Source organism: Pezoporus occidentalis, unplaced genomic scaffold, assembly GCF_034315485.1.
Source record: "Pezoporus occidentalis ecotype Australia unplaced genomic scaffold, CSIRO_AGI_Poc_V1 ctg479, whole genome shotgun sequence".
Lineage (NCBI taxonomy): Eukaryota > Metazoa > Chordata > Aves > Psittaciformes > Psittacidae > Pezoporus > Pezoporus occidentalis.
In genome coordinates this window covers 35,409-51,176 of record NW_026915812.1, presented here as the reverse complement: position 1 = coordinate 51,176, position 15,768 = coordinate 35,409, and the positions used below count along the sequence as shown (strand labels likewise).

Here is a 15,768-nt window from a genome sequence, read left to right as displayed (position 1 = left end):
TGGGTGGGTTCGGGGCGTCCATAGATGGTCCTGGGGCACCTATGGATGGGTTTGGGGCACCCATCGGTGGGTTTGGGGTGCCCATAGGTTGGTTTGGTGCACCCATAGGTGGCGTTGAGCACCCATAGGTGGCGCTGGAGCCCCATAGGTGAGCCTGGGACACCCATAGGTGGTGTTGAGCACCCATGGGCGCCGTTGGAGCCCCATAGGCGGGCCCTGGCGCCCTCACTTCTGGGCAGGGATCATGGAGTCGATCGACTGCTTCTGCTCCAGCTTCTTCTCCATCTCCACCATGAGCTTGACGCCGTCCACCACCATCTGCACCTGCTCCACCTCCGAGAAGCCCAAGCGGTCGGCGTTGGAGATGTCGAACACGGCGCCCACGGCCGCGGTGTCCACCCCGCCTGCGCACGGCACCGCACGCGTGTTAACGTGTGTCAGTGTGTGTTAATGCATGTCAGTGCGTGTTAACGCATGTTAGCCCAGGGCACAGAGCCAGGGGCTCATGGAAGGGTTTGGACCAGTTTCAGCCAGGGGCCAGAGGCACCTTCTGCTAGAGCACGTGTACCTATATCTCTCATTCCATATCCTACATCCCATATCCCCATATCCAATATCCTGTATCCCATACCCCATATCCCCATATCCAATACCCATATCCCACATCCCATACCCCATATCCCATACCCTATATCCCACATCCCACATCCCATATTCCCTATCCCATATGCCATATTCTGCATCCCATATCCCATATCCCCATATCCTATATCCCATGCCCCATATTCCCATATCCAATATCCCACATCCCATACCCCATATCCCACATCCCATACCACATACCCCATACCCCATATCCCACATCCCAAATTCCCTATCTCATATCCCATATCCTACATCCTATATCCCGTATCCCATACCCAATATACCACATCCCATACCCCATATCACACATCCCACATCCCAAATTCCCTATCTCATACCCCATATCCTACATCCCATATCCCACATCCCATACCCCATATCCCACATCCCATCTTCATACCCGATATCCCCTACCCCATATCCCTGTATCCAATATCCCCACATGCCACATCCCATACCCCATATCCCACATCCCATACCCCCTACCCCACATCCCATATTCATACCCCATATCCCGTACCCCATATCCCTGTATCCAATATCCCCACATCCCACATCCCATTCCCCACATCCCACATCCCATACCCCATATCCCTGCATCCCACATCCCATTCCCCACATCCCACTCCCATCCCTCCCGCGCCGATGCCCCCTAACCTGTGCCACGCTTCTGGAGGCGCAGGCGCGTGAGGATCTCCTCGAACTTTGGGTGCTGGCTGAGGTTGGGCAGGCGCACATGGACGCCGCCGCGCAGCCCCGTGCCCAGGTTGGACGGGCAGGTCAGGATGTAGCCCAGGTGCTCGTTCCACATGAACGGGTGCCCGGCGGCCTTGAAGATCTCCTCGATCTGTGGGCACACAAAGGGATGCATCGGCACCAATGGCACCCAAAGGGGCACCCATGGAGCACACAGTGGAGCAGTCAATGGAGCACCCAATGGGGAACCCAATGGAGACACTCAACATGGGACACCCCGCAAGGAACACTAAACAATGGATCCCCAAACCCCCCATACCCCATATCCCACACCCCATATCCCACACCCCATACCCCATATCCCATACCCCACATCCCACACCCCATACCCCATATCCCATACCCCATACCCCATATCCCATACCCCACATCCCACACCCCATACCCCATATCCCATACCCCATATCCCACATCCCATACCCCATATCCCATACCCCATACCCCACATCCCATACCCCATATCCCACATCCCATACCCCATACCCCACATCCCATACCCCATACCCCACACCCCATAACCATTCCCTATATCCCACCCCCTCGTCCCATCCCACCTTCTTGAGGCCGACGCAGAAGCGCCGGAACACCTCCTTCATGTTGCCCCCCTTCTCCATGGAGATGACACGCAGGTGATCCTCCTCATTCACCCACACCAGGAAGGTCTTGTTGTCATTGTGCCTATGGGGCACAGCACCCACCTCAGCCCCAGCGCATGGGTGCCAATGGAGCCCATTGAACACAATCCATGGGTGCCACCCTCCGGGTCCCTGCTCTATGGGGGTGCCCATTGTACCCAAGTCATGGGTGCCCATTGTACCCAACCCATGGGTGCCCACTGAACCCAACCCATGGGTGTCCATTGAACCCCACCAACGGGTGCCCATTAAACCCCACCCATGGGTGCCCATTGAACCCCACCCATGGGTGCCCATTGAACCCCACCCATGGGGACCCGTTGATCCCCACCCATGGGTGCCCCCCCAAACCCGGTCCCCCCGCACCAGATGCCACGTGCATCGGGCCAGTCGCGGGCCATGCCCGAGGCGAGCAGCAGCGGGGACACGGGTTTGTCGAAGAGGAAGTGGTCGTCGATGAGCTGCTGCTGCTCCTGCTCCGTCATGGCGCGCAGGGGGTAGTACCGGCCCCGGAACTCCCCCTCCAGGCTGTTGAGCGCTGCGGGACACCGAAGCGGGCGGTCACGGGCGGAGGGGGGGAAGCCACGCCCACTTCGAGGCAAGCCACGCCCACGTTGAATCGAGGCACGTGCACGCTGAGGCAAGCCGCCCCCATAGGGGGCCGAACCGCGCCCACAAAGCGTCAAGCCACGCCCACAGCCAGAGAAGCCCCTCCCACAAAGGGGGAAGCCACGCGCACGTGGAGCCCAGCCACGCCCACACGCCCCCAATCCACGCCCCCCACTGAGTCAAAACACGCCCCCAATCAGCAGCATCGCCTGGTTCGACAGGCACAAGCCACGCCCCTTACACTTAATCCACGCCCCCTTTGTACAGAAGCCACGCCCCCCATAGCGTTAAGCTGAGCTCCTTATTCGTAATACACCCCCATACGCACAAGGCACGATCCCTTATCAATAAACCACAGCCCTTATCAATAAACCACAGCCCTTATCAATAAACCACGCCCCTCAAAAATAAGCCCCGCCCCCGCCCCAGGCCCCGCCCCTCACCGTTGACAGACAGCTTCTCGATGGCGCGGCGCTCGCCGCGGCTGCAGTGGGGGGGCAGCGAGTACCCGCGGATGCTGCGGCCGGTCCGCACGCGGCTGCTGAGCACGTACTTGGGGTCCAGGTCCTCCCCGCCCTGCCCCACAGCTCCCGTCAGACCCACATCGGGGCGGACCCATAGCCCCCCATAGAGACACCCCCTTAGACCCACACATATCCCCTATAACTTCCCCAAAGCCCCTAACCTCCCACCGCAGCCCCAAATATCCCCGCGATCCCATGGAAACCCCCATCCCTAACGGGACCCCAAATGATTCTTAGCCCCACAGCCCCCCAATTCCCCCCCCCCCATTGCTCCCATTGGCACCCCCATCCCCGGTGACCCCGCCCCCCCACCTTGAGGTTCTCGTGGTTGAGGTCGGTGCGGTGCTTGTCGGTGGGTTTGTAGCCGCCGTGGCGGTCCTGGATCACCGGATCAAAGAGCTCCTTGAACACCTCGTACGACTCCTCGTCCCCCGCCACGCAGCCCACGGTCATGATGAACGGGTGGCCTGCGGGCAACGGAGCAGTGAGGCAGCGGGATGGGCACTGGGGCAGTGGGGCACCGGGACGGGGCACTAAGACCCAGTGCTGCCCGGAACGGGGCACCAGGACCCAGTGCGGCACCAGGATGGGGCACTAGGACCCAGTGTGGACCGGAACGGGGCACCAGGACCCAGTGCGGCACCAGGATGGGGCACTAGGACCCAGTGTGGACCGGAACGGGGCACTAGGACCCAGTGTGGACCGGAACGGGGCACCAGGACCCAGTGCGGCACCAGGATGGGGCACTAGGACCCAGTGTGGACCGGAACGGGGCACTAGGACCCAGTGCGGCACCAGGACGGGGCACCAGGGCCCGGTGCGGCCCCGGGACGGGCACTAGGACCCAGTGCGGCACCAGGATGGGGCACTAGGACCCAGTGTGGCACAGGGACGGGGCACCAAGGGTCAGTGCGGCACCGGGATGGGCACTAGGACCCAGTGCGACACCGGGATGGGCACTAGGACCCAGTGTGGCACAGGGACGGGGCACCAGGGCCCAGTGCGGCACCGGGATGGGCACTAGGACCCAGTGCGGCACCAGGATGGGGCACTAGGACCCAGTGTGGCACAGGGAGGGGGCACCAGGGCCCAGTGCGGCACCGGGATGGGCACTAGGACCCAGTGCGACACCGGGATGGGCACTAGGACCCAGTGCAGCGCCAGGACGGGGCACCAGGGCCCAGTGCGGCACCGAGATGGGCACTAGGACCCAGTGCGACACCGGGATGGGCACTAGGACCCAGTGCAGCACCAGGACGGGGCACCAGGGCCCAGTGCGGCGCCGGGATGGGCACTAGGACCCAGTGCGGTACCAGGACGGGGCACCAGGGCCCAGTGCGGCACTGGGATGGGCACTAGGACCCAGTGCGGCACCAGGATGGGGCATTAGGACCAAGTGTGGCACAGGGACGGGACACCAAGGGTCAGTGCGGCACCGGGATGGGCACTAGGACCCAGCGCGGCATCAGGGTGGGCACCAGGACCCAGTGCGGCAGCGGGATGGGCACTAGGACCCAGTGCGGCACCAGGACGGTCACTAAGACCCAATGCGGCCACGGGATGGGCATTAGGACCCAGTGCGCCAGCGGGATAGGCACTAAGACCCAGCATGGCACCGTGATGCGGCGCTAGGACCCAGTGCGGGCGGGCAGTGCTGCTCCCACAAGCACTGGGAACCCAACGGTGTCACCCACCGGGGTTGTCGACGCCGGTCTGGATGGCATCGTCCAGGGTGAAGCCGCTGGGGGTCTCCTTCTCCCGCAGGCGCTGGTAGAGCGCCGGGGTGAGCACCTTGGCCATGTGGTTGTTGTGCTTGGAGAGGTCGGGGAACTCCTCCTCGGCCGAGAACTTGAGCTTGTACTTGTTGTGGGTGTTGCTGAACGGCATCGCGGCGGCTGCGGGGCGAGGCGGCGGCCATGGGGCAAGCGGGGCCAACGCCTCCGCATCATGGGGCGCAGTGGGGCAGCGCGTCCCGGCACTAGGACCCAGGGGGCTCCCACGAGCCCACTCACTGGGAGGGGCTTAGCGCGGTGGGCGGGGCCACACTGGGAAGGGGCGGGGCTTGCCCAAATGAGCGTGGTCTCCGTGGGGGGCGTGGCCGGGGTTATTTATGGCGGGGCGGAGGGGCACCGGGACCGATCCTGGTTCAGGGGGTCCCGGTTCGGGGGGGGTCCCGGTGGTACCGGAGGGGCTCCGGTCCCCGTTGGTGTCAATGGAGGGGTCCATAGCGGGGTGCCGGTGGGGTGGGGGGTGTCCATGGGGGGGGGGGGGGGATGTCTGTCCCCGTGTGTCCGGGGTTACCTTGAGTGGCGCGGGTCGGGTCGGGTCGGGCCGGTACCGGGGGGGCGCAGGCGGCGGCAGCGGCTCCGGGCCCGACTCTTATGGGCGCCCCCGGCTCCTCCCAGCGCAGGGGGTCCCGGGGGGGGCTCCGGACCGGGCGCTGCCGCCGCTGTCCAGGGGCACCGCGAGACCCCCCCCCACCGGGACCCCCCCCCTCCCCACCCGGAGCCGCCCCCTCCGGTGTCCGGTGTCCGGTGGGCGCCGGGCCCGGCACCTGCCACAGGGACAACCCCCCCCGGTGACCCCCATGAATGGGGGGGCACCCATATAGGGGGTGGGGGCAACCACATGGGGACCCCAATATAGGGTGATGGGGGGGTCACCCAGCTATGGGGGTGTCAGGAAAGGGGGACCCACATATGGGGGGTGCACCCACATATGGGGTGCTGGGGAGTGGTTGCGCACCCAGCTATGGGGGGGGAGATGCACATAGGGGAGGGCATCCAGATATGGGGGTGCTGGGGGGTACAGAACCCTCCCTATGGGGCACTGGGGGGACGGGCAGAACCTGGTTATGGGGCACTGCGTGTGCAGGACCCCCCTATGGGGCACTGAGGGAGGGGGCAGAACCTGCTTATGGAGCACTGGGGGGGGTTAGGACCCCCCTATGGGGCACTGGGGAGGGGGGCAGAACCTGGTTATGGGGCACTGGGATGTGCAGGACACCCCTATGGGGAGGAGGGCAGAACCTGCTGATGGGGCACTGGGGGGTGCAGGATCCCCCGATGGGGCACTGGGAGGGTGAGGCAGAACCTGGTTATGGGGCACTGGGGGGGGTTTAGGACCCCCCTATGGGGCGCTGTGGGTTGGGGGCACTGGGGGGGTCACAGATCCGCTGGCTCAGGGCAATTCAAGAGCGCCCCCCCCCAAGTATTTTTAGGCCCGATCCGGTTACAGCCAGATCCAATGTCGGGGGCGGGGCAGGTGGGGTGTGGGTCCGGTGGGGGGGCCTGGGATGGGCGACAAGCAGGGGGCCCCCATGGGTGGAGGAAGCACCCATAGAGACCCCCCCGAAGCCTCCCAGCACCCATTGGAGCTAGCCTAAAGTGGGACGGGAGCACCCCGAATGTGTGGGGCAGGGGTGACCTTGGCATTTGGGGGGGGGGTCCCGGCAGTGACTTGGGGGGGTGCAGCCATGGGGGGGGTCCTGGTTTATTACGGGTTGTACAAAAATGGGTGGGGAGGGTCCCAGATCCCACCTTGAGCACAGGGAGAGATCTGGATGCCCCCCCGCAGTGCGTTGGGGGGCTCCAGGTCCCCCCCATAGCACATCAAGGGGGGGGTCCAGGCCCCTCCTGGGTGCTGGGGGTGCAGGGGAGGGTCAGAGCTGCTGCACCCCCTGCTCGAGGCGCTGCAGAACCTCCCGGGACTGGAGCTGCTCCACGGTGAGCAGGGACAGACCCAGCTGGTCCTCCTGGGGGGGCACAGACATGTGTGTGACACGTGTGTGACACGTATATGACATGTATGTGACATGTGCGATGTATGTGACACGATTGTGACACGTGTGATGTATGTGACATGTGTGAGTGACACGTGTTTGTCCGTTATGTGCAGTACATTAGCGGTACCATAGGGGTGCTGGGGGGATACCATGTGGGTACCATGGGGGGTCCTGGGCTGTACCATGTTGCCCGGGGGGGTGGTACGGTACCTGCAGGAGGAGCTGGGCCAAGGTACCACAGCGGTACCATGGGGGTGCCAGGCTGTACCACAGCAGTACCATGGGGGTGCCAGGCTGTACCATAGCGGTACCATAGGGGTGCCAGGCTGTACCATAGCGGTACCATAGGGGTGCCAGGCTGTACTATAGTGGTACCATAGGTGTGCCGGGCTGTACCATAGCAGTACCATAGGGGTGCCAGGCTGTACCATAGCGGTACCATAGGGGTGCCAGGCTGTACCATAGCGGTACCATAGGGGTGCCAGGCTGTACCATAGCAGTACCATAGGGGTGCCAGGCTGTACCATAGCGGTACCATAGGGGTGCCAGGCTGTACCATAGCGGTACCATAGGGGTGCCAGACTGTACCATAGCGGTACCATAGGGGTGCCAGGCTGTACCATAGCAGTACCATAGGGGTGCCAGGCTGTACCATGCTCCCAGGGAGTACCTGGCGGAAGGGCTGGGCCATGGCGCGCAGGAACCCCTTTGCCACCTGCACGGCCTCGTCCACCGTGAGGTTGAGGCTGGAATCTGGGATCCGCTCCTGGATCCAGCGTGGGAGCTTCCCACGGCGGTCGGGGCGTGCATAGCGCTGCAGGGGGGACACAGCACAGCTGAGCCACAGAGACCCATAGGGACCCATAGAGACCCATAGCAACCCACAGAGACCCACAGCGACCCACAGCAACCCATAGCACCCACCCGGCCCCACCTTGTCCGCGAACACCATGATGCCGTAGTCGCTCTTGCCCCGCAGCGCCCGCCCCACACATTGGGCTGCGTGGCGCATGGCGTCGAAGGCCAGGAACTCGTTCTCCCGCAGCTGGAACCGATCCCGCAGGAACTCCAGGCGCGCCTGGCGGGGGGCAGGGCACTTGTGGGACTGCCCCATAGTGGGACCCACAGCACCCCTCCCCCTCTGCCCACACTCACTTTGAGGATGCGGCTCTGGGTGTACACGTAGGGCACCCCGAACATGATCACGGCGCGGCCGTAGTGATGCACTTGGGGAGTAGGAGATGCACGGCGTGTGGTGGGGGGGCTTCAGCACCCCCCATCCCATGGTGCCCCACATCTACCCCACATCTCCCCACATCTGCCCCACATCCCCTCTCACCAAAGTCGACCCCTTCGGACACCTTCCCTCGCGCCACTGAGAGCAGAACAGCCCCACGGCCGCACTCACAGGCCTGCGGAGCCGGGGGTCAATGAGAGGCAACGGGGGTCAATGGGAGGCAATGAGGGGCAATGGGGACTTTGGGGCAATGGGAGCAATGGGGGGCAATGAGATCAATATGGGTTAAAGGGGGGCAATGGGGGTCAATGGGGGGCAATGGGGAGCAATGGGGGCAATTGGGTCAATGGGGATGAAGGGGGGGTCAATGGGGGCAATGGGATCAGTGGGGGGCAATGGGGTTAACGCGGTCAATGGGGCAATGGGGGGTCAATGGGGTAAATGGGGAGTTAATGGGGTCAATGGGGGGCAATGGGGAGCAATGGGGTCAAGGGGAACCCCCTGCTCCCCCCCGCACCTCCTGGTACTTCTCCAGGGCCATGCTGGTCTCGGCCCCATCCTGGGTCTCGATGAAGATGAGTTTGTTCCGTTGGATGTTCTCCAGGATGCCCTGAGTGGGGCGGGGGGACAATGGGGACACCATGGGCTCAGTGAGGTCAATGGGGACACAATGAGGACACCATGGGGGCGCAATGGGAGCACAATGGGGACCCAATGGAGGTCAATGGTGACCCAATGGGGGTCAACGGGGACCCAAAGGGGTTCAATGGGGCCCAATGGGGTCCTTGGGGTCCCTCTCACCTGCTCGTACCAGGCAGCCACGGTGCTCTCCAGGTACTGGTAACTGGTGAAGAAGGCCACGATGCCGTCAGGGACCACAGCTGAGAGCTCCAGGAGGAGGTTGCCCAGGTTCCGGATCACCGCTGGGGGCGATGTGGGGCAGGGGGAGCTGTGGGGCAGCCCCAGCCCCAGAACCTGGCCCCATTCCTCACAGCCCCATAGCTCAGAGCACAGCAGCCCCAGAACCGTGCCCATGGGGTCCCCAGCCCCAGAACCTTGTCCCCAGACCCCTATCCCCAGCCCCATAACCATGTCCATGGGCTCCCCAGCCCCAGAACCTTGTCCCCAGACCCCTATCCCCAGCCCCATAACCATGTCCATGGGCTCCCCAGCCCCAGAACCATGCCCCCAGCCCCATAACCTTGTCCCCAGCCCCCATAACCATGCCCATGGGCTCCCCAGCCCCACAACCATGCCACCCCGCCCCACAGCTGGCCCATACCGATATCCTCCCGTGTCTCAAACTTGGAGGTGATGGCAACCTGGTCATTGCCGCGCCCCACGATCTATGGGGCAGGACACACACATACACACACTGCTGACACTGGGACAATGGGATCCCCCCCTCCGCCCCAGCCCCACAAGAGCCCCCCCCCGCCCATCTCACCATGGGGCAGAGGCAGGTCCGGGCCAGCGTCATGCTGAATGTCGCCATGGTAACGGGGCGGAAATCCAGGATTTTGGGATACATGTCCAGTGGGGAGAGAGTCTGGGGGGGATGGGGTTATGGGGCTGGGCTATAGGGCAGTGCTGTGGGGCAGTGCTATGGAGCTGGGCTCACCCCTGAGGTGATGATGACGGACTGGAAGCGCTCAAAGATGGGTTTGATGGCGATGGAGGCGTCGAGACAGCTGGGGGGGGGGCAGGAGAACAATGAACCCCCATACCCAATACCCCATACCCCATATCCCATACCCCATATCCTATATCCCATACCCCACACCCCATATCCCATACCCACATCCCATATCCCATACCCCACAACCCATATCCCATACCCACACCCCATATCCTATACCCCACATCCCATACCCCATACCCTACATCCCATATCCCATATCCCATATCCCATACCCCACACCCCATATCCCATACCCACACCCCATATCCCATACCTCACATCCCATACCCCATACCCCACATCCCATATCCCACGTGTCCCAGGTCCCACCTGAAGTGCAGGACGGGGTTGCTGATGGTCGGGGTTCGGTCATCAAAGGGCTCGATGATGATGGTGAAGCCTGGGGGTGGGTCACAGCACCCATGGGTGCTCTGCAGCATATCCCAAATCCAATATCCATATCCATACCACATATCCCATAATACCCCATATATCCCCTAATATTGCGTATCCCATACCCCATATTATCCCATAAGACTCTACATATCCCATAATATCCCATAATACCCCATACTATCCCATATATCCCACAACACCCCATATATCCCATACTATCCCATAATAGGCGCTATCCCAGGCGCCCACCTTTGGAGTAGGTGCTCACGAGGGAGCCGAAGTTGGCCACGAGCGAGATGGGGCTGAACTCGGACACATCCAGGACCTCCAGGGTGCGGAGCAGGGAGCGGAGCCGCTCCGAGCAGAACCTGCCACGGACACGGGGATACGGGGTATGGGACAGGGATATGGGACATGGAGACAGGGATATGGGATAGGGATATGGGACATGGAGACAGGGATATGGGATAGGGATATGGGACATGGAGACAGGGACATGGAGACAGGGATATGGGATAGGGATATGGGATATGGGACATGGATACGGGGTATGGGACAGGGATATGGGACATGGATACAGGGATATGGGATATGGGACACGGGATATGGGATAGGGATATGGGACAGGGATACAGGGATATGGGATAGGGATATGGGACATGGATACAGGGATATGGGATATGGGACATGGAGACAGGACATGGACATAGGGATAAGGGACATGGATACGGGACAGGAACATGGATACGGGATAGGGACACATTGACACAGGGCATGGATATGGGACAAGGATAGGGGATAGGGACACATGGCTACGGGACATGGATTGAGGACATGCATATAGGATATGGACGTGGGATATGGACACATGGATATGGGACATGGCTACGGGACAGGGACACATGGCTATGGGACATGGATATAGGACATGAATATAGGATATGGACACATGGATATGGGACATGGATACGGAATATGAACACAGAAATATGGGACAGGATATGAAATATGGACACATGGATATGGGACAGGGGACATGAGATATGGACATGGGGATGGGATTATGGACATGGGATATAGGAACACATAGGATATGGACATGGCATATGGGATACATGGGACACATGGGAACACATAGGATACAGATGGGATACATAGCATACAGCAGGATACAATGGGATACATGGTAAACATGGGGAGACATGGGACACATGGGGAGACATGGGACACATGGGGGCACACAAGACACATGGGATACATGGGACACATGGGGACATATGGGACACATGGGGACACACAGGATACATGGGATACACATGGGCTACCCATGGGACACACACGGGACAAACACAGGGCACACACGTGGCACACACACGTGGCACACACACGTGGCACACACACATGGCACACACGTGACACACACATGACACACACGTGACACACACATGACACACACGTGACACACACATGGCACACATGTGGCACACATGTGGCACACATGTGACACACACGTGACACACACATGACACACACGGCACACACGTGGCATCCACGTGACACACACACGGCACACACGTGACACCCACACGGCACACACACGACACACATGTGGCACACACGTGGCACACACACATGACACACACATGACACACACATGACACACACGTGACACACACATGACACACACGGCACACACGTGGCATCCACGTGACACACACACGACACACACGTGACACCCACACGGCACACATGTGGCACACACGTGGCATCCACGTGACACACACACGACACACACGTGACACCCACACGGCACACACACGACACACACGTGGCACACACGTGGCACCCACATGACACCCCCGTGGCAGCCAGGGGCTCGGCGCTCACCGGAGGGGCCGCGCCTCGATGCAGGCGAGCTGGCGCAGCTCCCGCAGGAATTCCGGGGCGCTCTCCTGGCGCAGGGCCCCCCCCCCCCGCAGCCGCGTCCGCAGGAAGGCCACGAAGCGGCGCAGGAAGCCCAGGAAGTGGCGGGCGGAGCGGATGGAGCCCGGGAGAGCCTCTGCCGGGGGCACCGGGAATGGAACACCGGGAATGGGGCACCGGGAATGGAACACCGGGAACGGGGCCGGGGGCACCGGGAATACCAGAAATGGGGGGGGGGGGGGAATGGGATGAGGGGTACCAGGATCAGGGAGCACCGGGATGGAGCCCGGAAAAAACACTGGAATATACGGGAATACCGGGATCGGGGGTGATGGGCGCGCCTCTGGAATGAATCGGAATACTAGGTGCCTGTGGGGTGCTATGGGTCACTATGGGTGTTTCGGGGGGTGTTTATGGGGACCTATGGGTGTTACGTGCTGCTATAGGTGCGACGGGGGTGTCTATGGGGTGCTATGGGTCACTATGGGTGGGTATCTATGGGTGCTATGGGTCATTGTGGGTGCTATGGGGGATGTCTATGGGTGCTATAGGGTGCTATGGGGCTGTGGTACCTGTGGGCACGTCCTCGGGCAGAAGAGGCCCCCCCTGGCTGAGCTCGGGGTCCCGCAGCCCCTGCACGAGGCGCCTGTACTCCTGTGCCAGACGGGCTTCATCTACCTGCTGCAGCCTGGGGGGCACCCATAGGGGTGAGGGGGGCACCCATGGGTGGGGGTGGCACCCATAGGGGTGAAGGGAGCACCCATGGGTAGGGGGAGCACCCATGGGTTGGGGGGGCACCCATGGCAGGGGGGTGCACCCATGTGGGGGAGAGGGCACCCATAGGGGTGAGGGGGGCACCCATGGGTGGGGGGAGTGGGCACCCAGATGGGCTGGGGAGGGGAAATGGGGTGACCCAAAGGGGATGAGGATGGGGGGACCCACTTATGGCTGGGTGGGAGCCCCCCATGGAGCCGGGCGCACCCATGGGTGCCGGGGTGGAGGGGTCAATGGGGGTGCCCCCACCTCTGCACCCCGTCCTGCAGTGCCGCCAAGTTGCTCTGGCACCGGTCGAGTGTGCGGCGTGTGATGGTCACCCCCATGGCGTCGATGCAGACGTTGTCTATGGGTGGGGGGGGGAGACGAGACACTGTCACCCATGGGTGGGGTGAGGGAGCCCTGGGGGCACCCAAGGGACCCCCCCCTCACCGATGTTGTGGGCCTCATCGAACACCACCACTGCCCTGCGGGCCAGCTCCTTGGAGACGGCGTCGGCCACCTTGGGGTCCAGCAGGTAGTGGTAGCTGTAAACCACTGCGTTGGCGTGCAGGATCTGTGGGGCAGACCATGGGGACACTTGGGGGGCACCCAGCGCGTCCCCCCAGCCCTGACAACCCCCATAGCTCCCATAGTGCCCCAAAGCGCCCCATAGCCCCCATAGCGCCCCACAGTACCCCACATACCGAGTAGCGGGCGAGGAAATAGGGGCACCAGCCACGGCGGCGGCCCAGGGCGCGCAGCTCGTCCAGGTTGTAGATGCCGTGTGGCAAGGGCACGGAGCGCCCGTGGGTGTCCCAGTCCTGCGGGGGCACCGAGGGGCGGTTGGGGGGCACCCATGGGTGCTGGGGATGGACCCCTGGGTGCTGCTCCCCCCACCTCATAGAAGCTGCAGAGGGGCCGGGAGCCATCGCTCTGGGCCCGCACGTGCGGTGCCGTCAGGGCCATGCAGCGGCTGTCGACGTCCTTCCCATAGCGCAGCGCCGAGACCTGCAGAGCCCCACGGATCCCACTGGAAACCCATTGGATCCCGATGGATCCCAGCAGGTTCCAGTGGGTCCCAACGGGAACCCATTGGATCCTGATGGATCCCAGCAGGTTCCAGTGGATCCCAACGGGAACCCATTGGGTCACGATGGATCCCAGCAGATCCCATTGGATCCCGATGGAAAACCATTGGATCTGGACGGACCCCCAGCAGATCCCATTGGGTCCCTGCAGATCCAGCTGCATTCCCAATGGAAACCCGATGGATCCCGTGGGATCCCGGCACTCACCTCCGGGTGGATGCACAGGTTCTTCCTGGAGCTCAGCGCTAGCCCCAGGAACGGCAGCTTCTCCCCCAGCTCCTTCTCGTAGCAATCCAGCAGCTTCCGCAGCTCCTCCACCACCTGGCCCGGAGCCATCCCATGGGATCCCCGCGGCATTCCCGATGGGATCTGCCCCCCCACAGACCCCCAGTCCCACCTTCTCGATCTCCGGCACCGTGCGGGAGCAGTAAATCAGTTTGGTGATGTCCGATGGCCGTGCCTGCGGGAGGAGATTGGGGGCTGGGACCCACTGGGGTCCATTGGGAGTCACTGGGGTCTATTGGGAATGGCTGGGATTCATTGGGAACCACTGCAATCCATTGGAATCACTGGGATCCGTTAGGATCCATTGGGAATCACTGAGGTCCACTGGGAATGGTTGGGATTCATTGGGAACCACTGCAACCCACTGGGATCATTGGGATCCGTTGGGATCCATTTAGAATCACTGGGATCCATTGGGAATCACTGGGGTCCACTGGGAATTGCTAGGATTCATTGGGAACCACTGCAATCCATTGGAATCACTGGGATCCACTGGGAATTGCTAGGATTCATTGGGAACCACTGCAATCCATTGGAATCACTGGGATCCATTGGGAATTGCTGGGACCCACTGGAATCACAGGTACTCATTGGGAATCGCTGGGATCAATTGGAATCACTGGGACCCACCGGGATCCATGGGGAACCGTTGGGATCCGTTGCTCACCCGCTGGTAGGCGACGATGAGGGCTAGCAGCGACACCGTCTTCCCGGTCCCCGATGGCATCTCCAGCACCCCGTGACCCTGCCGGATCGCACCGGATCGCACCGGATCACACGGATCCCACCGGATCCCCACCACCACCCCCCCCCCCACCTTGGCGTCCAGCGTCCGCTTGAGCTCCAGCATGTACGAGAACTGCTCGGGGTAGATGTAGTCATAGGGGAAGGGCACCAGGAGCCCGTCCACGTTGAGCCTGCGGAGATGCCGGTACCGGGGAAGGCCCCGGATCCATTGGGATCCATTGGGATCCACCGGGATCCATCGGGATCCGCCCCCCCCAACCCCGGCCCCGCCGCTCACTTCATGGCTCCCGCCGCTCCGCCGGCACCGAGGCCCCGCCCATCGCGGTCCCCACCTCGGTCCGCACCGCCGCCCATTGGATAGCTCGCTCCACCCCCCTTCTCTGATTCGCTGCGCTCTCTGTCCATCAAGCGCCCGAGGCCGGGTGTGAGTCTCAAGCAATCGAGCGCCGAACGGACGAGCGCAGCTCCGCCCCCCCCTCCGCCCCGCCTCCCGTGACCCCCGCACGCAGGGAGCGGCTCGGACGCGTCTCAAAGAGCTTTTATTGGGGGGGGATCCATTATGGGGGGGATCCATTGGGGGGCTCCTGAGTGGGTCCAGCGGCGCCCGATCACACCTGGGGGGGAACAGGGGGGTGAGAGCAGGAATGGGGGTGCGGGGGGGGATGGGATTGCGGGGGGGTCGCTGCGCTCACCCGCGTGGCC

The 15,768-nt window shown here is 62.4% G+C and overlaps 2 protein-coding genes across 6 annotated transcripts; both read right to left on the bottom strand.

Annotated features, from left to right (window-relative positions):
* Nucleotides 1-104: 104 nt before the first annotated feature.
* Nucleotides 105-5,606, bottom strand: CKM (creatine kinase, M-type). The gene is made up of 8 exons (XM_062636300.1): nt 5,471-5,606; nt 4,864-5,064; nt 3,482-3,636; nt 3,089-3,221; nt 2,403-2,574; nt 1,956-2,079; nt 1,303-1,492; nt 105-404 (listed from the first exon to the last, which is right to left on the bottom strand). The coding sequence occupies exons 2-8, from the start codon at nt 5,054-5,056 to the stop codon at nt 226-228; spliced, it is 1,146 nt and encodes a 381-aa protein (XP_062492284.1). The 5' UTR covers nt 5,057-5,064; nt 5,471-5,606; the 3' UTR covers nt 105-225.
* Nucleotides 5,607-6,791: 1,185 nt separating this feature from the next.
* Nucleotides 6,792-15,428, bottom strand: ERCC2 (ERCC excision repair 2, TFIIH core complex helicase subunit). 5 transcript variants are annotated; one of them, XM_062636294.1, is made up of 23 exons: nt 15,344-15,428; nt 15,137-15,236; nt 14,987-15,064; nt 14,432-14,494; nt 14,242-14,355; nt 13,844-13,954; nt 13,651-13,767; nt 13,397-13,520; nt 13,214-13,310; nt 12,763-12,878; nt 12,155-12,326; nt 10,517-10,635; nt 10,202-10,271; nt 9,812-9,881; nt 9,638-9,739; nt 9,473-9,536; nt 8,992-9,113; nt 8,708-8,800; nt 8,293-8,365; nt 8,109-8,179; nt 7,888-8,031; nt 7,624-7,767; nt 6,792-6,923 (listed from the first exon to the last, which is right to left on the bottom strand). In XM_062636294.1, the coding sequence occupies exons 1-23, from the start codon at nt 15,418-15,420 to the stop codon at nt 6,831-6,833; spliced, it is 2,334 nt and encodes a 777-aa protein (XP_062492278.1). In that variant the 5' UTR covers nt 15,421-15,428; the 3' UTR covers nt 6,792-6,830. The 5 variants fall into 5 exon arrangements, with proteins under 5 accessions (XP_062492278.1, XP_062492279.1, XP_062492280.1 ...); XM_062636295.1 differs by lacking the exon at nt 13,844-13,954; XM_062636296.1 differs by lacking the exons at nt 6,792-6,923; nt 7,624-7,767 and having other exon boundaries at nt 7,896-8,031; nt 9,002-9,113.
* Between the last annotated feature and the right edge of the window lie 340 nt (nt 15,429-15,768).